We start from the raw sequence: 23,640 nt of genomic DNA, 5'->3' as shown, positions 1-23,640 counted from the left end.
AAAAAATAGTAAGTGGGGAGGACAGGACCTGGGGATTGCCCAGCACACACGTCCTGTCTCCTAGCTGGCTTTGTGGTGTGTGTGGTAGTCATATGTTGTTGTTGTTGTTGAAAGATTCCCTGCACACAAAGTGCAGGCCGGGCCATACATTAGCCCGGTCAGTGGTGTATGGGCTGATTAAAAAACAGAAAGTGGGGAGGACAAGACCTGGGGATTGCCCAGCACACACATCCTGTCTCCTGACTGGCTTTGTGGTGTGTGTGGTAGCCATATCGTTCGTTCGTTCGTTTAAAGATTCCCTGCACATATAGTGCAGGCCGGGCCATACATTAGCCCGGTCAGTGGGGTATGGGCTGGTTAAAAAATAGTAAGTGGGGAGGACAGGACCTGGGGATTGCCCAGCACACACGTCCTGTCTCCTAGCTGGCTTTGTGGTGTGTGTGGTAGTCATATGTTGTTGTTGTTGTTGAAAGATTCCCTGCACACAAAGTGCAGGCCGGGCCATACATTAGCCCGGTCAGTGGTGTATGGGCTGATTAAAAAACAGTAAGTGGGGAGGACAGGACCTGGGGAATGCCCAGCACACACGTCCTGTCTCCTGACTGGCTTTGTGGTGTGTGTGGTAGCCATATGCGTGCCCACGCCTTATAAGTCAATTCCCAAATGAGTGTTACGAGACATGCTTGTTAACGTGAAAGCCGTAACATCCTCGCATGCAATCGGACTGAGGTATCCGAGGTTATATAAGGTATCCATATGCGTGCCCACGCCTTATATAACCTCGGATACCTCAGTCCGATTGCATGCGAGGATGTTACGGCATTCGCGTTAACAAGCATGTCTCGTAACACTCATTTGGGAATTGACTTCTTGAGAGCTTATCGTATCTCACCATGATTACACGACGATGGAGAAAATTTGAGTAGTATCGAGAATGATCACATCACTTAATATTAAGCCTTCGTAATGATGTTCGGATGCTATTCCATCACTTAACCAACGTGGGAACGCACAATGATTGATATTTCGAGATAACTAAATACATAGAATATTATGGACTGTTTCCCCCCTTCTGGCACTTTCTCAATTAGCATTTCTAACACTAAAATGAATTGAGACCGAAAGATATCTTTGAATTTACTCAAGTAAGAGGTTATGAAGATTATGCCAATTTAAATGTTCGTCAACTCCACTAGCCGCGTGTTTTATGGAGGAGAGGAGAGACTGCGTATGGGAGGGGAGGAGGGAGCGTGGTCGGCTTATGTTATACAGTAATGCAAACTACATAACACATACATGTTCACTTCTAACTTATCTCTACAATACAAAAATCATTCTTATTTTATACTTATAATACACTTATACTAGATTATAATTATTCACACATATACTAAATTGTTCTTAATTACTAAATTATAACTATCTTACATATAAAATACTTATATTACATCTTAACCTAACTTACTGGCACTACAGTAAGCTACTAGAAAAGCTAACAAGTATGGTCTGGTTAACCATCTAAAAGAACACAATATGATAACATAAAGGCAGTCTGGATTTAGAATGGGAAAATCATGCGTCACTAACCTATTAAGCTATTATGACAGAGTTGCAGAAACATTACAGAGAAGAGAAGGATGAGTGGACAGTATCTATCTAGATTTCAAGAAAGCATTGGGCAGAGTACTGCCTCAAAGACTTTTATGGAAACTGTACAGTCCAGGAGGAATCCTAGGCAACCTGTGCTGTTGGATGCAAGATTTTATCGGAAAAGGGAAATGAGAATAGTACTGAGGGGAAATAACTCATCATGGAGGGAAGAGAGTAGATGAGCTTCACAAGGCTCAGTGTTGGCACCAATTATGTTTTTTGTGTACATAAATGATATAGATAGTAACATTGGAAACGAAAGCTGTCTAAATATGTTTGCTGGTGATGCATAAATACAAAGGTGAATTAGTAACACTGACTCTTGTAGAGAGCTACAAGAAGAATTAAATAAACTTCATGAATGGAGCGATAAATGGCAAATGGAATTCAAAGTTGGCAAGTGTCATGTAATTATGTTCGGTAAAAGTGGAAAAGACCAGATTGTGATTATAAGTTAGGAAGTAAGATCCTACACATATCAGAAAAAGAGAAGGACCTAGGAGAGATAATCAGTAACAGACAATCTCCCGCTGACCACATCAGTGAGAAGGTACGGAACATGTATATATTACTTGCTAATATGAGAATAGCACTCGCATACATTAATGAAGACGTGCTGAGAAAGATAATAACATCGTTCATCAGACCAAACCTAGAGTATGCATCAGTAGTGTGGAATCCTCATCTCAAGAAGTACATAGATAAGACTGAAAAGGTTTGGAGGGCCGCTACAAGATGGGTACCAAGCTTAAGGGATCTAAGCTACGAAGAAAGACTAGAAAAAATAAAACTACCAACACTACAGGAGAGAAGGTAAAGAGAAGATATGAATATACTGAATAAATGCGTCTCACGGAAAGAAAAATAGACATAAAAGAGTATATAACCTATGGGGAAACTTCAGGAAGAGACACTGCAGAAAACACCATAAAAAAAAAAAAAAAAAGTGATAAAGACGTAAGGAAATTCATTTTCCCAAATAGGGCAATTGATCAGTGGAATGCACTACCGAATAAAATAGTGTGTGCTAAAACAATTCGTAATTTAAGGATATGTATGATAAAAGTGATTTAATACACGGGACAATAGTGGCTTGACTCATTCCTGTTAAGATACAATTAGGTAAGAACAGTTAGGTAAGAACACACACACACACACACAAATATATAGAAAAATATACTCGTGTATATAGAGAGATAGATAGATATAGATAGACATAGATAGACAGATGTAGAGATAGATAGATATAGATAGACATAGATAGACAGATGTAGATATAGATAGATATATAGATATCGATATCTATACCTATATCTATCTATCTATCTATAGATAGATAGATATAGATATATATAGATAGATATCGAAATCTACCTATATCTATCTCTGACTTTAACTGTATCTATCTATCTATCTACTTATCCATCAATCTCTTTATCTATCTATCTTTCTGTCTGTCTATCCATCTATCTGGCTATCCATTTGTCTTTCTATTTATCTATCTGTCTATCTATCTATACATTATATATATATATATCCATCCATCCATTCATTCATCCAATCCCACATTGCCCCATGAAGCGCGTAGGAGCCTGGGGCTAGGCAGTTGGTCCCGACATTTAAGATGACAGTGACCAGCCTCACTCATCCCTGAGTGTCATTACATGAGCAATCAACCCCAACCACCCCTTGGATATAAACCTTCACCGGTTCAATCCGACTGGAGCGCAATAATTACCCATTAAACCAGCAGGCGCCAAAATTTGGTCATATGGTTACCACCCAGCATAGTAAATGGTTTCCTAGTGTGCAGGAAACCATTAGGCTTGTCACGCAGTGTAGAGTCACCCACAGGCAGAATGAAGAGGAAAGAATGAAAGAAATACAGAAGAGGATGGAAGGAAAGACAGATGGAGGAGAGGAAAGGGCAGGCACCCGACAGCAGCACTACATCGAGTGAGTGGATATATATATATATATATTGTTACGGAACAGAGAAAGATAACGTACACTTTAAGTGAGAATACTAAGAGTCACTACTGTCCCGTAAAGTTCCAGGTTCAAAACAAAGAGTTAGGTAAAATTACAAGTTAAAGTTTAATGCACAAACTAACAACAAAACATTCAGAACTCATAAGGATAATGTAATGGCAAATAAACAGGTTAAATATATGGTTAACTGCAATAGCCTCTATTAACACGAAATTAGCAAGAATAAATTGATCTAAGTCAGCCCTGATAAAATGAGATACCAGATAATACTCAGTGAATGCCAGATAAATTATTACAGATCCAAACTAGTATCAAAAATGACTGACATAAAACCCAACATCAATCAAAAAAGACCTCACTAGGCCTAAGAATCAACCTCATGCTACACATTACAAGAAAAAATACAACAACAGTTATACTCAAATTACACACAGCTGCTAGATGTTTGGAGATTTCTTGAGCACTCACAATAATAATAACTGTACAGGGGAGGACAGAGATGTGAACAAAATGAGGAGCAGATCTAAGTGGCAATGATGCAGAGACTGAGCTCATTATATAGGGGCCAGGAGAGCTTGATACAACTTGTAAGAAGGACGCGCAAATGAAGCGATGGGGACAGACAGTTGACAATCCCGCACTGAATAACAGAAAGGACGACTTACTCTACTATAACGGTAGAAGGGGGGGACTGAGGCAGAACACGCTCGTGATCAAACATGCAGCATACTGTGCGTTAAAATTACACAAAGGATGATGAAATCATAGGCTATGTAACACCTCCCCACAAAGAAAAAGTAATTTACAAAGGAAATTTCTTATTACTCTAAAACAATCTGTCTAAAGTCTAGATAAGGAATCTGCAATAACATTTTCTTTCCCCTTGACATGTTGTATGTCTAATGAATACTCCTGAAGAAGTAGACTCCATCTTGTCAATCTCTGATTTTTATCTTTAAACTTACTAAGGAATTTCAGTGGGTTATGATCGGTATAAATGACTATGGGGTCAAAACCAGAACACAAATAAAATGAAAAATGCTGTAAACCCAAAATCAAGGCCAAAAGCTCTTTCTCAATAGTGGAGTAGTTCTTTTGAGGTGGAGTGAACTTCTTACTGTAATAAGATACAGGATGTTCAATACCCTGATCATCCTCTTGCAGCAAAACAGCCCAAGCTCCTGTATCACTTGCATCAACAGCCATCTTAAAAGGCTTAGCAAAATTTGGAGTAGCGAGCACTGGCTGACTTAATAGAATAGCTTTAAGTTTGTTGAAAGAGGATTCACAGTTATCGGTCCAGACAAATTCAACTCCCTTTTTCAGTAGGTCTGTAAGTGGTGATACAAGAATTGAAAAGTTAAGAACAAATCTCCTGTAATAACCTACCATTCCCAAAAATCTTTGTAGCTCTTTCCTACTTTTAGGTATGGGAAGATCACTTATAACCTGAACCTTAGCTCCTGGTGGTGCAACATGTCCATCACCAATTACATACCCAAGGTACTGAACTTTAGCTTGACCAAACTCACACTTTGATAAATTAGCTACAAGATTAGCCTGAACCAAACGCTCAAGAAATTTACTGACATGGCATAGGTGATCTTTCCAGTTGTCACTGAAGATTAATACATCATCAATATAAACAACACACCCTGCCAAACCCTCTGTTACAACATTCATGAGCTTCTGAAATGTGGCTGGTGCATTCTTCATGCCATATGGCATTACAGAACATGCAAAAGTCTTTCCTAGTGTTACAAAACATGAGATCTCCCTAGCACGTTCAGTCATAGGTACTTGCCAGTATCCCTTTAACAAATCAAACCTACTTATGTACCTAGCCTTACCGATCTTGTCTATGCAATCTTCCACGCGAGGGAGAGGGTAAGTGTCTGTTTTGGTTATCTGATTAACACGTCTGTAGTCGATGCAAAGCCGCTGTGACCCACTCGGCTTAGGGACCAGAGTGACAGGAGAACTCCACTCGCTCTGACAGGGCTCAATCATCTTGTGGTCCAACAGGTAGCCAAGCTCCTTCTCGATGAGAGGAACTTTCACTGGGTTCACATGGTAAGGAGGCAGTTTAATTAGCTTTGCGTCTCCAACATCGACATCATGCATCAACACAGTGGTTCTTCCTGGAGTGGCACGGAACACTTGCGGGTACTCCTGCAGTAATGCCGAAAACTCCTGCCTTTCCTTGGGAGGTAGATGAGAAAGCTTAGTCTGGAGATCATTCATGATATCAGGATTCTTCCCCAAACTATCACTCAGGCTCATACTGCATGGGAGAGCTTCACTTGCAGACTCGGGTGGAACAGCTACAGTGCAGACTGGATTATTTTCGTCCCGCCTGTGATATAACTTTAGCATGTTGATGTGACATAGTTGCTTGCTCTTTCTACGATCTGGTGTGGCGATGACATAGTTGACATCACTGAGTTTCTTCTCCACGAAATAAGGGCCACTAAACTTGGCTTGAAGAGGTTGCCCATGAACTGGTAGCAGAGTCAAAACCTGATCTCCTGGCTGAAAGTGGCGTAACCTGGACTTCTTATCATACCAAGTCTTCATCTTCTCCTGAGCAGCTCCTAAATTCTCTCTCGCCAGCTGTAAAGCAGTGGACAGCCGTTCTTTGAACTTCATCACATACTCCAGCAGGTTGACGTTATCTTCCTCCGACAGCCAGCATTCCTTGAGTAACTTAAGGGGTCCTCTTACTTCATGGCCAAACAGTAGTTCAAAAGGTGAGAAGCCCAGTGATTCATTTGGAGATTCTCTTGCGGCAAATACGACAAATGGAAGACCTTTATCCCAGTCTTTCTGATGTTCCAAACAGTATTTCTTGAGCATCGATTTGAGTGTTTGATGATATCTCTCCAACGCTCCTTGGGTCTGGGGATGGTAAGCTGAAGACGTGATCTGGGAGTTGCCCAACTCTTTCAGAGACTGCTTGAAAACATTCGACATGAAATTACTTCCCCGGTCTGACTGTACCTCCTTAGGCAGACCAAACTTTGTGAAGAACCCTAGCATTTCCTTAACCACGTTCTTTGCTGAGATATTTCTAAGTGGAATGGCTTCAGGATAACGAGTAGCCATATCAATCATGGTCAACACATAAGAAAATCCTGAAGAAGTCTTAGGAAGAGGGCCCACAATATCCACCAACACACGGGTGAAAGGCGCCTCAAAAGGAGGAATGGGAACTAGAGGTGCAACCTTTTCGGTCTGATTACACTTCCCCACAACTTGACAGGTGTGACAAGACTTACAATACCAGGAAACATCCCTGAAGATACCTGGCCAGTAGAAGTGTTTCAAAATGCGTGCCACAGTCTTCCTCACTCCAAGGTGTCCTGCCAAACTGGAATCATGAGCCACTCTAATGATATCCTGCCTACAAACACGAGGGATGACAACTTGATGTACAACCTCCCATTCACAGTCGGCTGATGCTGTTGGGGGTCTCCACTTCCTCATAAGTACTCCTGACTTTACATAATAACAAGTAGAAGCACCGGCTGACTCTTCTTCACTGTAAGCAGAGTTAGCTAGACCTTTCAACTCAGGGTCAGCAACCTGCAACTCAACCAACTCTTGACGAGACAAATTATCAACACTACGGGGTACTGCCTCATCTGGTGAGTGGTCCAAATTAGCAAGAAAAGTGTCAGCTAGGATAACATCATCATCATCATTATCCTCTAAATCACCAGTAACTTTAGACTTAGCCCTAGTGACAGCACATGCAGGGAACACATCAGGGACATTGCAATCCTGGGTCGCAGCCACTGGCTCACTAGACAGCTGAGGAGCTGGACACACTTGACTTCCACCAATATCATTTCCAAGTAAGAAAGTTACACCTGACATTGGGAGTGTCTCAACCAACCCAACCATAACGGAACCATTAACAAAACCAGACTCTAAATTCACTCTGCACAGAGGGACAGAGAAGTAATTATTCCCTACACCTTGTAAGATTAGTTTCATCAGAGGAATTAACATTAGAGCCTAGAACACTGGTCAGCATAAGGGATTGGCAAGCACCTGTATCACGATATATTTTAACTGATTTCCTGTCATTACTGTCCAGAGGACTGACAAAACCATCAGACAGGAAATTAGCACATGAACTCTTGAGAGTGTCACCCACGTTACTGCTCAAAAGAGGAGCTCCATCATGAGAATTTAAGTTACCCCTCAAAGCAGGTTCAGTTAACTCAGTTAAAGAATTCTGGGAACTCTCAAGAGTGGACACTAGACCAATTGACTGAATATTTAAAGACTCCTTTTTGTTCACATCACGCTGTCTCCTGAAACATCTCTCCGTAGTATGACCAAGCTTACTACAATAAGTACATTTACTTTTCTGAAATCTAGAGGTGAAGCTGGTATTTACTTCCTGAGAAACACCATCTTTATTTTCTTTCCTGTTACCTGTATTCTGAGTAGAGGCAACGTACTTACTCTCAGCTTTCCCTTTTTATCTAGAATATCTCTTGTGAGTGAGAACATACTCATCAGCTAAAACTGCAGCATCAGACAAATTATCTATTCTTTTCTCATCAAGATATAGGCTTACATCTTTATAAATACACCTTTTGAAGTCCTCCAGCAAAATCATCTGCTTAAATTTGTCAAAATCAGAATCCACATTCTTAGAATTTAACCACTGCTCTAACAAATCTTCTTTGATTTTTGCATACTCAACATGGGATTGCTTATCTTGCTTGTAAGTTGTCCTAAATTTTACTCTATAAGCTTCAGGAACAAGCTCATAGGCCTTAAGAATCAAGCTCTTAACTACATCATAATTATCAGATTGATCCTGAGGCAAAGATGCATAAGTTACTTGAGCTTTACCGGTGAGAACAGTTTGAAGGAGTACTGGCCAATTCTGTTTGGGCCAATTAAAACCTGTAGCTACCCTCTCAAACAACTGAAAATACTTTGTTAAATCAGATTCATTAAAAGGAGGGACAAGTTTAACATTTTTAGCCACATCAAAATCATCAGAGCTAGATGATCCAGTTCCACCTTGTTTCATGCGATACTCATGGTCTGCCTGAATCCTAGCAAGTTCAATTTGTGCCTGAAACTCAGCCTCCTTAGCACGAGCCTGAAACTCAGCCTCCTTAGCATTTGCCTGAAACTCAGCCTCTTGAATACGAGCTTTTGCCTGAAATTCAGCCTCCTTAGCACGGGCCTCCTGCAGGGCTAGCTGTAACTTAGCTAATTCAATCTGCGTTTGCTCATTTCGAGGAGTTACATTAAACAAGCTTTCATTAATCATGTCAACAATTTGATCTTTAGAATGATGAGAGCGAACAGCAATTCCCAATTGTTGAGCAACAAGCTTAAGTTTATTCTTTGTTCTGTTTTCTATATCACACACTGTTTGCACATTTGACAAAAAATCTTTGGCTTCATCAAGTGTAGTAATAGTAGACATAATGAATAAGTAACAGTCACAAAATATCAAGCAATATCCTTATGATAATATCCTGAATATCCTGATATGAGGTCGCCAAATTTATGTTACGGAACAGAGAAAGATAACGTACACTTTAAGTGAGAATACTAAGAGTCACTACTGTCCCGTAAAGTTCCAGGTTCAAAACAAAGAGTTAGGTAAAATTACAAGTTAAAGTTTAATGCACAAACTAACAACAAAACATTCAGAACTCATAAGGATAATGTAATGGCAAATAAACAGGTTAAATATAAGATTAACTGCAATAGCCTCTATTAACACGAAATTAGCAAGAATAAATTGATCTAAGTCAGCCCTGATAAAATGAGATACCAGATAATACTCAGTGAATGCCAGATAAATTATTACAGATCCAAACTAGTATCAAAAATGACTGACATAAAACCCAACATTAATCAAAAAAGACCTCACTAGGCCTAAGAACCAACCTCATGCTACACAGTACAAGAAAAAATACAACAACAGTTATACTCAAATTACACACAGCTGCTAGATGTTTGGAGATTTCTTGAGCACTCACAATAATAATAACTGTACAGGGGAGGACAGAGATGTGAACAAAATGAGGAGCAGATCTAAGTGGCAATGATGCAGAGACTGAGCTCATTATATAGGGGCCAGGAGAGCTTGATACAACTTGTAAGAAGGACGCGCAAATGAAGCGATGGGGACAGACAGTTGACAATCCCGCACTGAATAACAGAAAGGACGACTTACTCTACTATAACGGTAGAAGGGGGGGACTGAGGCAGAACACGCTCGTGATCAAACATGCAGCATACTGTGCGTTAAAATTACACAAAGGATGATGAAATCATAGGCTATGTAACAATATATATATATATATATATATATATATATATATATATATATATATATATTATTCTGCCTCTACTACCTAAGTTTTATTTGTACACTTTGAGGGGGATGTCGCTGGCAATGGCGAGAAGCAACTTCGAGGCCTACTGTCAGCCACTCCCTCACTTGGCACTGGAATACTGAGGCTATTTTCATTATTGTCAACACCAGTTTTCATTACTCATTGTACAGACTGAAGTACCACAACTCTGCCAAAAGTATCTCTATGGTTTATCGCTTTCCCAGTCCCTGACCAGAACCCAGCATATTTGACTCAGTACCTAGTCAATTAATCAAACTTAACCTCACCCTTACCATTAAGTGTCTAGTGTAGGGTGATTGTAATGTTCATGATATAGAGTGATTATTGCATGCAGCCAGGACTGATGATGCTGTTCATGAATGCGATTGTTTGTAGAATCCATTACTCATTCACAAGGGGTAAACCAATCGACTATATTACGAGATAATCCTGACCGTAATGCCTCTCTCATGGATTTATTCCTGATAACTCATATCAACAGGAGTCTGAAGTACTCTCACCATCAGAATCCTATAAGCACAGTTTCATCAAAGGTCCATCGATCAGTTGTTCAGAACCTTCCCGTTCTGAACTGGTGTGTTCAGATTGTATTTTGGTAGGGCAGAATGGAAGGATTTAGAAATTACCTACCAGAAGATCCATTTCAGTCTTTTTTCTCCTTTGGCATCAGTTCTACCAAGTCCCTCATTTATATCTTAATGCCTTATTACTTCGTGGCATGGAACTGCTCGTACCCTAACAAGATTTTACTAAATAGTCGAACTCTCCCAAAGGATTCGACAACAATAATTTTGCCAAAACAACCACTTAGGCAGTCTTTAGCATATAATTCTTACTTATAATAATAACAACCGTATCCCTCAGCCACTTTAAAATTGCTAGAAATCAAGCAAAAAGGTTGGTAAATCTCAACATTTATTTATTTATTTATTTATTTTTTTCAGTACTAAGCATCAAAACTATAAACTAATCCAAATGACAACAGAATATTTTGGTTAGTTCCCATTTCTTTCAATAATAAACTTAAGTCATCACCCATTTCTCCACTAAATTCTTCAGACACAAACACTGTAAGTAAATGGTCCTCATGGAAAAGTTAGTTTCTTTGCCTGTACATTTGCCAGAAATTCTACCTTATGCAAAAACATTTACAAAGTTCCTGTACTAGAACTTGACTCCCCTGAAATTTTGTCACAAAAGATACAGGCTAGACATGTAATGTCAATCCCTGACAATTGACCAGCCAACAATTTTCCATCCACCCCAAAACTCCTACTATACCTTTGAAAAAGTGTTCCCTAGAACCTGACCCTCTTGAAACTAAATTATTCATACTATGCATACTGCATGAATGATTTCATTCCTTAACTCTTAGAAGGAAGTCAACATCCACCCAATGGCAAAAGAAAACGAAAGAAAGGAAATTCCTCTGATCGCTCTGATTACAAAACAGTAGTGCCACATCTACTCTTTGTAAATAAGCATATTGTTAACCTTTAACTTAATTATTGACAGGCAATGTTATGGTTTTCACCACGAAAGATCCACTGTTAACATACTCAGTCGTATTACTCATACAGTGCATCAGTCAACTGACCAACATGGAGAAACCTAAGCTGTAGCCCTGGATATTTTTAAAGCTTTTGATAGTGTGTGGCACCGTTCCCCTGTATCCAAGCTCCCTTGCTACGGCCTTTCATTTTTTGTTCAACTGTTCTCTTCATATCTCCGTAATAAAAAAGATAAAAGACAGAAAGTGTGTATTTTTCAATTTCCACTTAGTTAACGAAGGTGTGACACACACACACACACACACACACACACACACACACACAATTTTTACTTAATGCCTGTTCCTCATTCATGTTAGTGATCTCTTGTGTGTCACCCATGATCCCATTCACACACATGGAGATGATGCAACACTGCAAAGTTCTTTACTCGTAAATCACCTTTTCAGAGTCTGATATATTTTAACTCCCAACTCAGCACAACAGTCTCCATAAACCAAAACTTATCCAAGATCACAAATCGGGAACAAATAATACTGTCTTCTTCAATGGAATGATTACCTAGTGACAAATATTGCCTATATTTTGTATTACTTTCTTTGCAACCAATATTCCTAACTCTAACAGTATTGAAATTCTTGTTGTTTCGCATAACAGTACCTCTCACGTTAGATCACTTGCTAAAACTGCCTCAAAGAAACCAGGATTATCGGAAAGAGTCTGTAACTTCTTCACTGACGAGCAGTCAGCTTATTTTAGAAGAGTCATGTGCGCTCTCAGCTCCAGTATTGCTCACCCTTGTGCAGTGAGTGTGGGAAGATGGACTAAAACAATAAAAAAAAAAAAAACTCAAAGCAACGCTAAAAGAATTATTAATAACCCGACAATTACAAACGAACTACCTTCCCTACAGAGAAGAATTAATGAGGCCATCCTTCCATCGTTTTACAGATACATTTATGGTAAATGCTCAAATGAATTTGAAACCATTGTTCTACCTCTCCACGCCATCCCTCGTGTTACACGGGCGTCTAGCATTGTTAGTGACTTGACCGCCACACTGCTATATTACAGGAATTCTGCCTACCAAAATTCCTTTATTCCAGATCGGTTTCTCTGGAATTCACGTCCATAGATTAGTTTCGCACAAAACTTCAATCCAGAACAGTTCAAGTCCAAATATTCCGTTTCATTACATGCCTCGAGGACACCTGTAGGCTGGTGTATAGAGTTTTCTTTTTCGTATTTCATTCGTTTTTCTTCCTATGGTCATTTTCTGAACAAAAAAAAAAAAAAAAAGAGAGAAAGGCGATATTTTCACCAAATCCCTACTTCATGCAAGACAATCGAAATATTTGGGACAACAGAAATCCTTTATTGCTTTGACAAGAATATCGGCCTAATTGACATTAATATAAGATTAAACAAAGAAAACTTCATTCAGTGAAGAATTTACATAAACATAGCTTCCTCAAAAAAAAAAAAAAAAAACTTACTAGAAATTCACCAAAGAAAACCCAATTGACCGCTGAGATAACAAGAAAAACATATTGTAGATGAAGACGATCGTGAAACAGCCAGTGCTATTGTTTTCATTCCATAATACTTGAGCCCATGATGAATGTTTAATAGTTTTGGTAAATATCTTAATGTAAGTGATTTCGATGGTAACGGAATATTTTAAAGTGGGTGGAAGTTTAGGTGGACGTTAAATTATTTAACTTGCGATTAATAAGTATAATAAATAATTTAAGGTTATTTATATGCTCGTAGTTTCTCCTTTATATTTATTTAGTTTGAAACACAGTATGTGACCTGACTAAAGACTTGGAGGTTATTTCTTACTAAGAAATTATAAGAAAAGAGTAATACTTTTGCCGAAGAGATTTTTCTTCCTTAATTTTTTCCAAGATTTTTATTATCGAGTCATTAATATTATGTGAAATGACGCAGTGGCAAAATACAGTACAGTACCTTAATTCTCGGATTCGGTTACTTTTATTTTTTTGACATGCCCAATCTTTCTTTCTTCCTTATCTCAACTTTCTTTTCCTTTCTTTCTTTTCTTCTTCTTTTGCTGCCTAGGGAGACCGTTTGTAGTAACGTGAGTAGAATCAGTTTTATTTCATCCCTTCAAACCTGATGTCTCTACTTAAGCTGGAAAAAATCATCTTGAAACATTAAGAACAAGATAATGGGCAGTAGGGTGAAAAATAAATCTCCAAGAAGTTGGCACCATGAAGTCTCTTAATGCAACGAGAATACGACTATATTTTACAAGAATTGTCCTCCTGCAGAAATGACAAATGCAACCACCACACTGGCCCTCACCCTGCTTGCCGTCAACTTCTGCCTTGGTGTTGCTGCCAATATTTCTACTGTTGGTGAGTGAGTACATACATCTTAACTATATAACTATGATGACACATTTTTCTGTTCTATTCATGCTATTGTCCATTCTTATTTAGCTTAAGGTAAATGCATGGAAGTTAAGGAAACATTCAGGGCCATATATAAACCCTCCATTTTCAAACTAAAATAAAAAAACACACAAGGTGAAAAATATTACCTATAGCATAAATAAGCTTAACCCGCCGCATGCCAGTGCCATTTTAAAATGGTCTGACCATTCTGCAGCCAGTGCCAGTGCCGTTTTAAAACGATCTAAAATAAACAACTTCACTGTGACCGCATTTTTCAAGATTCACGAGTAAAAATTGGCAGGCATGTAAGGTAACTGTTCCTCTACCATCCCCCAGGCTGTCAAGGCCATAAACTCACTCACTCCCTTCCCCCTCATGCTTGCTCTGCCTCACTCTGCCTGTGTGCCTCACCCATTGCTGTACATAGTGAATGCATTTTGTAACTATTTTCATGTAAGTGTAAGTTCTAAATATTTTCTTGTAAGTGTAAAGACTATATAGCGAAGTCAAGTTGTAAATACCATCTTGTAAGTGCCAGGACTGTACGTAATGAAGTCATGTTGTACCTGTCTTCAAGTAAGTGCAAGATAATGCATTCACAGTGAGAAAGACACGCAAATTATGATAGATGCTGAAGTAATAAGTAATCAGAAAAGTGTACTGAAACTTGCTATACCTTCCCAGCATAAATATCTGAATATACCTTACATAGAAAACGGCTTTCTCTCACGTACGTGGTGAGCATGAGAGAGCGGCTATACCTGTACACGTGTATGCAGGACTCAATAAAACTCATTTCCAAGCCTCAGTGAGCATTTTAATGGCGATATTCGTTGTTTCCACATCAAAATATATCATTTTAGCCAAAAAAAGAAAAAGGTTGAAAAATGGCTGGCACTGGGGTGACCCATAGAACTAAAAATAGCTGGCACACGGCAGGTTAAGAGAAAATGCACCGTTTACTGAAATAATAATATACAATGAAATGACTGCCCGATGATTAGTGACTTTCAATAACTGTTTCATTAGTTATCAACTGAATTGCAAACGAATATGACATATTCCTATCGATATTTTTGTCTCCTGATAACCAAGTCAATGGGGTTATTAAATTTTAGGAATAAAAGAGCAGATTTAGTCTAAATGTAACGCCTCCAGTTCGAAAACTCTCTCATATACCAAACAAAATATTCAGGGGAAACCATATTAATGCTTTTAAAAAATCACCGCATTCATGAGGTTAACTTCTCAGTACAGATGAGGATGGCAGGGCAGCAGTGACTGTGAATTTACTGAACGCCTTGCTTGAAGCTGCTCCACAACACGGGGACTTTGTTATTCTCATCACTGACAAATGCTCACTGGTAAGGTTACGTTAACAAGGTGAAACAATATTGCCTACTGAAAAGATTGTTCCGAACTTAAAAATAATGTCCTCAACGGGAATGGGGTTGTAAGCACCGAACACTAAGACTGCACATCAATATGATGCAAAAGCTGGTTAAAATCAGCAGTAAAAACTAACATTTTTTTAAATGATAAACTCAGTCATGTGCAGTAAAGGTCTTTAGCCAGATCAATAAATGAACTTGATCACACAGCACTGGTTACTAAGATACCAGCACAAACTGATGCAATAAAAATATTTCATTACTGTAGTGATTTATAACAGCTTGATGATGTATAGTTAAATATATTCACACAATACATCAAAAGAGAGTTAAAAAATGAATGCAACAAAAGATTAATTAAATGCAAAAATACGCAGCTGACGAAGAATGATTCTATTGGTGCCTTCTGTAGTACCAGGACACATGACACTAGGCCTGGCCAACAAACGCACATATGTGTAGATTTGCAGAGTTGCAAGTATCATCCCCACGCCATTCCATTGTGTTGATATTGGGCTGCAGAAGACAAAGTATGTCATGCACATGCAAAAATGTCTAACAATAAAGGTGTTTTAGTATTAGTCGAGAAGACCAACATTACCATTTCCACTGATTGCATGTGTCTGTGGGTGGAGCTGTGACCAGAGATGTTTGCTGGTGCAGGAAGTGTAAGTGTAGTGCCACACATTTGATATGTATGTGTTTAGTAGTACTGTAATTTTAAGTTAGATAGGGTGTAACCTGAATATTAGTTTATAAGTTCCTATCATAATTAGTAATTCATATGTTAATGATTAATGTAGGGTTAACTATTTTTATATGTATGTATCTCTGTATCTATGCAGTGGGTGATGTAATTGTGGATGTTGAGCTATGGGAATTCCTCAGTCAAGTCGAGTAATGAATAACAGATCCACGCAGCTTTTCTTGTCATTATTGGGCGCCGAGTTTAAACCTTAAACAATCTTCTCTCATACTAAAAAGGGTCATGTAATTAAAAATGTTTTGTGGAAATTAGCATAAAATTATTAAAGTAGAGTCAAGTATATAACTTTTCTTATTTTCTTAGTGTACCTAATCAAGGGAATTAAGTCCCCAAGCTTAATTCACTCCCCTTCCAATTCAAGATTCCTTCGCTGAGGGAACGACGACCACCTGTGGTACTGATTAAATCTAAGCTCGGCCAAAAACTACAAACGCTACCACAATTCTTTCTTTTCTTAAATATTTACCATCTACTATACTAAGTCGAGTACCACTTATATTATCCATGGATGAGTTGATCAGTACCAACAACAGGTAAGATTATAAATATATCTAGCATTACACTGGATGAACAATAACGGTGGGGATAGTAAATTCTTACCGTTACACTGGTGCCGATTGGTGGGATAACATTCTTTCCAGCATTACACTGGTGAATACCGGTGGGGATAAAAATGCTCAGCTTTACACTGGTGGCAATAGCGGTGGGATACTCATCGTTCCCAAATTAGTGGCGTTGGTGAGAAAGTGAAGGGAAGTGAAGAGCAAAAAGAAGTGAGAATGCTAAGGGTAGCATTGGTTGATCATTCCCAAATATCTCCGCCACTCTATATTCAGAACATCCTGGTAGTAATGAGGTTCAAATAGTGTACTAGTTGGTCTTACCCCTGGGGAAGGGGGGAAAGAATACTTCCCCAGTATCCCTGCTTGTCGTAAGAGGCGACTAAAGGGGGCCTTTTTATCTCCAGTCTGTCTCCTTACTGTCCTCTTCTGCTCTTCTGTCCTACCTCTCGTCTTGATATTTCCATGTTTCATAAGCTAGTGCTAATTCTTTACTTTTCCTTCTAGCTTAGAATGTTAAGGGTTAGGTAATTATATGTTCTCTAAACAAATGTTACCCAGAGACAAACATACACAAAACATCATACACTGTCTTGGGCAATACTTCATCGATTTTGGGACGTCACGAGGTATCGTCCTGGACAGCGGAGGAGAGCACAGAAGGTTGGAATCAATAGCTTGGTGTGGGCGAAAAAAGAGACCATACAGTCGGGTACCTGTAGAAAACTGAATGCCAAATGGGACGGCCCGTATAAAGTGATTGAAGTGCTGCTAGATGGAAGTGTTTATATCATTGAAAATGTATTTAGTGGAAAAAAAATACAAAGGGCTGCTGAAAAGGTAAAACCATATTACAGAACCGAGGAATGGCTCTTAGAACCGTTGCAACAGGAGCTCGCCCCGGAGCCCGAAGATGAGCGATTACCACCGCGAGTGAGGAATGCCCCTCGGAGGCTCATAGAAAAGTAGATAAGTGCATGTGACGAATGTTGTGAAACATAACTGCTTAAAGTTATGTTCCGGGTGGACTCATCCCCGAGGAGAGGGTGTAAAAAGGAAAAGAGAGAAGAGTTCCTGTTGGAACCAGGAAGTGCCTTACTTCGAGGGGAGTATATAATCCCCTCACCTTACAGTTAGCACGGTTTGTGAGGTAGTGGAGTCTTCAGGACAGAATGAGCGCTCACCTCTTGCGGGCGGAAAGCTGGAAACAAAAGGACAGAGTGAATGTGATTGCGAATGGAAGAGTGGAAGGAAGCACCTCCCGTGGTGATCTCACTCTCGAGAGACCCTGTCGAGCTCAGGTGAGTGACAAGCTATCCTCCAAAACCTGAGGCTGACTGGGGCATAAATTCCCTCATAACATCTCGAGTTAGGAGTGATCATACCTCCTAATGTAGTGAGAAAGCGACCTTCCGAGGTACGCAACAGGTGTTTAATGTGGACCGACAGGTGCCACCGATTGTGGGGAAAGTATTCCAAATTCAAAGTGTTCATAGCAGTTATAAGAGTAACAACATTCCATCCATGCACATGTCACAGAAAATTGACTTGGGTAAAATTTGTTTTCCGAACGTGGGAGCCGTGTAGTGCCACACATTTGATATGTATGTGTTTAGTAGTACTGTAATTTTAAGTTAGATAGGGTGTAACCTGAATATTAGTTTATAAGTTCCTATCCTAAGTAGTAATTCATATGTTAATGATTAATGTAGGGTTAACTATTTTTATATGTATGTATCTCTGTATCTATGCAGTGGGTGATGTAATTGTGGATGTTGAGCTATGGGAATTCCTCAGTCAAGTCGAGTAATGAATAACAGATCCGTGCAGCTTTTCTTGTCGTTATTGGGCGCCGAGTTTAAACCTTAAACAGAATAATGATGAATATACAATTCTTTCCGTAACCTAGTTGTGAAATGTTTGCTAGTGAAGCTGCTAGAACCCAAATATGTAAGATTAACAGTCCAAAAGGCCTAAATAATGTCATTTGTGAAGATTTAAAGTCCCGTTTATCTTGGCCGTCACTAGATGGCATGAGCTGCTCTCAGATTCAAATTGAGATAGTGATAGAATCAGTATCTAAATTGAGTAAGGAATGAATCCCAAATTTTCCCCAATTCAATCAAAAGTCCTGGCATCATGGGTGCACTGCTAAATAAATTGTAAAGAGAATTGAAACCCACCATATTTCAAAAACACCATCTCATTTGACTAAGCAGTGGTTTCCCAACGTAGTCACTCGAGCCCCAGACGTCGTATCTAATGGACGTTTGTTCAGGTGAGCCGACCACATTTCTTCTTCCTCACCCTCTTTTTCTTTGTTTAATCCTTACTTGTTATGGACTATATGAAGTAATATTGTTGAGAGTTTAACGTAGTCACTCGAGCCCCAGGTGTCGTATCTAATGGACGTTTGTTCAGTCCCCCAGACACCGGCGACGTCAGTGTGAGCACGACGTTTTTCCCATAGTATTGACCAAGGACTTGAGCATACACACATTACACTATCCATGAATTATTATTATATAACCCAAATGTATTAGTATTATTGATCTATCAAGTGAATTTTATTTTGTAAATAAGAAATAGAAATTTGAAAGTGATGTAATCTGGTAACGGAAGAGCGTAATTCAAACCATTAACCGTTTTCTTGCTTGTAACTAAGGAAGTTAGGAGCGTGGAAGGGAACTTAGTGACTGTGAGCAATGATGTAATTTTGAAATGAACCTCGAGGCTAAACAAGCCCGAGTGATTATGTATTCTTAGTGATTGTACAATGTTTGAATAGTACCTCGAGGCTAAATAAGCCCGAGTGATTACGAATTCTTAGTGGTATGTTTCTTTTCTGAATTATTCCTCGAGGCTAAACAAGCCCGAGTGATTATGTTTTTTTAGTGATTATATAGCAATGATGATTATGAACTGTAAATAGTCCTGAATTGATATTGGATTCTAGAGAATTATATGATGAGAGTATATTATATGGATGAAAATGAACACGAGTAATCATTCTTATTGGTTCGAGGCTATGCCAGCCTGAAAAGACAACCCATGCTCGTAAAAAGGTCCCTGTCTTGAGGCTATTGTCGAGCCCAAGAGTAACTGACAAAAAGAAAATATGGTACAATGACTTCATACATCGCTTGTATGTATTACATGGTTTTCGCCTGGTAATAATGTTGGAGGAATGATCATCCAAAACCCTGGTAACTTGTACAATCTTCTCTCATACTAAAAAGGGTCATGTAATTAAAAATGTTTTGTGGAAATTAGCATAAAATTATTAAAGTAGAGTCAAGTATATATCTTTTCTTATTTTCTTAGTGTACCTAATCAAGGGAATTAAGTCCCCAAGCTTAATTCACTCCCCTTCCAATTCAAGATTCCTTCGCTGAGGGAACGACGACCACCTGTGGTACTGATTAAATCTAAGCTCGGCCAAAAACTACAAACGCTACCGCAATTCTTTCTTTTCTTAAATATTTACCATCTACTATACTAAGTCGAGTACCACTTATATTATCCACGGATGAGTTGATCAGTACCAACAACAGGTAAGATTATAAATATATCTAGCATTACACTAGATGAACAATAACGGTGGGGATAGTAAATTCTTACCGTTACACTGGTGTCGATTGGTGGGATAACATTCTTTCCAGCATTACACTGGTGAATACCGGTGGGGATAAAAATGCTCAGCTTTACATAAGTCAACCATACTCCATCCAACCAATCAAAATAAAGTGTCAGTTAACACAGTTAATACAGTAACCTAGAAAAGAACGATGAAATAAAAATACAGAAGTAAGAATTATTTAAGAATAAACCGGTAGATGATGATGGGAAGCTCTAAGTGCGCCATTGTGGTTCAGCCTGTACACCCAGAAGTGGGACCTAATCTAATTATAGTCTAAAAATACCATCTCTCACCTCTCTTTGGACACAGACTAAACCACCCTGACAACAGAAATAACTCGATACTTGCATAAATACAATAAACTTAAAGGAAAAAAAATATTTTAAATGAAATTTCCCATATTATGTGCTGATTTTATTCGCAATACACATGTCTAGTCATTTCAAACCATTTCAGCACTATTTAAATTTTTCTTGAATGAAGATATGGATGTTTCTTAGTGCAACGTTTTTTCACTCATCTGCTTAGTTTTCACCGGCATTTGTCAGGTTATTTTTCGAGATTTTTGCACTTCATTGTGAAGCATAGGTTTAGGAAGCTAAAAATTGCATCGCCAGGTGCAGCAGATGTTTCTCTTCAGTTTGGTCAGACTAATAAATCGATTTTCGAAAATTGAAAACATGGTGCCGCGATCAGCCACTGGTTCCCCACAATTTCCAGATCCACTGCCACGGAGGGGCTAAAGGGGCTGTTAGTAGGCAATGAGTAGTAGAATAACATACCCTGCGGACACAGGTAGGTCATACGTTGGTCATTGTGTCCAGGTTTGGTCAGAATCGGTTAATTATGAAGGGTAGAAGTACCTGCAACAAATAAACAAGACAACTAGGGATGCTAGGACCAATCTTCACGGGGCTGCCACTCGCAAACAATGGAGAAAGAGATAAATGGATGGAACACTTCAGATAGGGAATTGCCTCAAGATTACACCTAAACAAGTCAGAAATTTCTATGCCCATGAGTTATCTTCTATAGATCAAAAAGTGAGAATTACGAAAGAAACGTTTTTTTGGCCGTACCTAGGCAACGCCTAGTTACCTACCAACCATACAGAACTAGGTCATAGGCTGGTCATTGCATCCAGGTTTAGTCGGAGTTGGTCAATTCTGAAAGGTAGAAGTGCCTGCCACAATTAAACAAGAATACAAGACTACAAGACTCCAAGAATGAAAGAAAGAAAATGCTACCAAATATATGGACAGCAGGAGTTAGCCAATTATTTATTTTTGTTCATTATTAAATACAGGGAATGATCCCCTCAAAATGTATATGAAGACAGGGATAAAAAGACAATAACCGAACTTCTACGTGACACTTGCCCTTAACCCGCCCCGTCCCAGAGACGTGAATTCACGTCCTCACATGATGTGCACTTATATCCCAGAGACGTAAATTAACGCGGCAACATTGCAAGGTCCCTAATTTGCACAATTTTCAATATTTGCGAGTGATTTTTGGCACGTATACACGGGACACCTTCCTCTATTCCTCTACAAGATGCCAAGCAGGGACAATGCCTTACACCGCATAACCTCTCCCCCCTCCTGCACGCCACCATCTCAGCAATTCACCTGTTACCAGTGACCTGGCCAATAAAGACATTCAGGGCCAGAATTTTTCCCCAATCGATGACAATGTGGAGGACATAGTTTACATAGCAGAGGAAAAAAACAGTCAGAAATGATGATCAGGTAATGTGGGAAAAAAAGGTCATGAATGGTGATGAGTGAGTGAAACAATGCTTATAATGCCAATATTACTGTTTGAAAACCAATATACTCTTGTGCTACATATAAATTCGTACCAAGTAAATAAATAAATACTGTTTATGAGTGGATAAAATAGTTACCCTCCCATAGAACTCGTTTTCTTTGGTGCCGGCCTGTTAGAAAACCCAGTCAGGTAAGGAGGTACTCGTATCTGGATCGAGTATTTTAAACCTAAAGTGAGCGATTTCTCTATGAATTTTCGATGTTTCACACCAAAAGCGAATGTTTGAGCCTAAAAAAAAAAGGTCCAAAAATGTCGGGACTGGGGCGTACCACTGCCCAGAAAACGTCAGGATGGGGCGGGTTAAACCCTAAATGGATATGCCGTTCATTTCACAGATGACGTTTGGAACTCAGATTAAGTTTATGAGTAAAGATTTCTCAATTATTTAAGTGGGTATCTCACTGGGGTTGCGAAACGTTGGCAAAAACAGCAAATAGGCATTTTCAGACATTCGCCAGAATCGTCAATTATTCTTTAAAAGTTCTGTAAATATTCTTCAAGTGCTCGCCATGCTCACCAAACGTTCGCCGACCATCCGAGGAAATTTTGAACCTGTTCAACATTACCAAGAACCTTTGGCGAACATGACTTTTCGCAAAATGGTCTGTAAATATGCGCCACAGTCATCAACTATTCTTCAGCTAGTCTGCAAACGTTCTTTTTGATCATCAAATATTCCTCAACTATTGTCCCCCTTCCAGAATGTGACGAATAGCTGAAGAATAGTTAAAGAATAATTACAGAATAGTTGGCGAATACACAAAATGGTTAAAGAATAATTGCAGAATAGTTGACGAATTGTGTAGTCACCATAATTTTTTTGAGAATTTTTTGCGAACATTAACAGAACACCCCTTTTGACGACAGGTTGAAGAAAAGTTGGTGAATAGTTAAAGAATAGTTGATGATTAAATCATGAATAGTTGATGCATATTTGGCGACCAGTTGATGAACAGTTGGCGAACACAAAAACTAGCGAATAGTTGAAGAATAGTTGATGAACAGTTGACGAATTCTGAGCATCGTTGGCGATTATCTGTGTTCATGTGACCGTGACGATATAAAAAGTGTGTGCGCTGAACGTTTGGCAATCATTTTCAGAACGGTTGGCGAACAGTTCACGTCGTTTGCGATTTTTATCAATTTTTTGGCAATCATTCCTAGAAGGAAGGCTGGTCAGATGGGATAGCAAGATGCCAAGATGCCCAGGATAGCCCTGATGCCCCTGATGCCCGGCAGACTGATTTCTATGAGGATGCAGAAGAAAATGATGCTGGACAGTTTGAACCCACCCTTTTTATAGGGTAGGCTCCACTAGAGGGGTGTGTGAGGTGGATTCGTGGACTATTCACAGACTATTCTTCAATTTGTTGTCAACTGTACTCCAAACAGTTGTCAAACAGTCGCTACGTTCGCCACATTCAGCAGAGAAAGCCACTGACTGTTCGTAGAATTCATCCACTATTCGTC

General features: G+C 39.1%; 1 protein-coding gene across 1 annotated transcript in view; it reads left to right on the top strand.

Moving 5' to 3' along the window:
- Positions 1-13,856: 13,856 nt before the first annotated feature.
- The window catches only part of LOC145402703 (uncharacterized), an 89,045-nt gene continuing 79,261 nt past the window's right edge, over positions 13,857-23,640 (top strand). The window contains exons 1-2 of the mRNA XM_080274673.1: positions 13,857-13,941; positions 15,238-15,344. Coding sequence (XP_080130799.1) covers positions 13,857-13,941; positions 15,238-15,344 — 192 coding nt within the window. The remainder of the gene's footprint in view (positions 13,942-15,237; positions 15,345-23,640) is intronic.

This window comes from Coenobita brevimanus, chromosome 58 (genome assembly GCF_032717465.1).
Source record: "Coenobita brevimanus isolate Jiangsu-jjx chromosome 58, ASM3271746v2, whole genome shotgun sequence".
Classification (NCBI taxonomy): domain Eukaryota; kingdom Metazoa; phylum Arthropoda; class Malacostraca; order Decapoda; family Coenobitidae; genus Coenobita; species Coenobita brevimanus.
The sequence above is the reverse complement of the archived record's forward strand: the minus strand, read 5'-3'. Positions and strand labels throughout refer to the sequence as shown.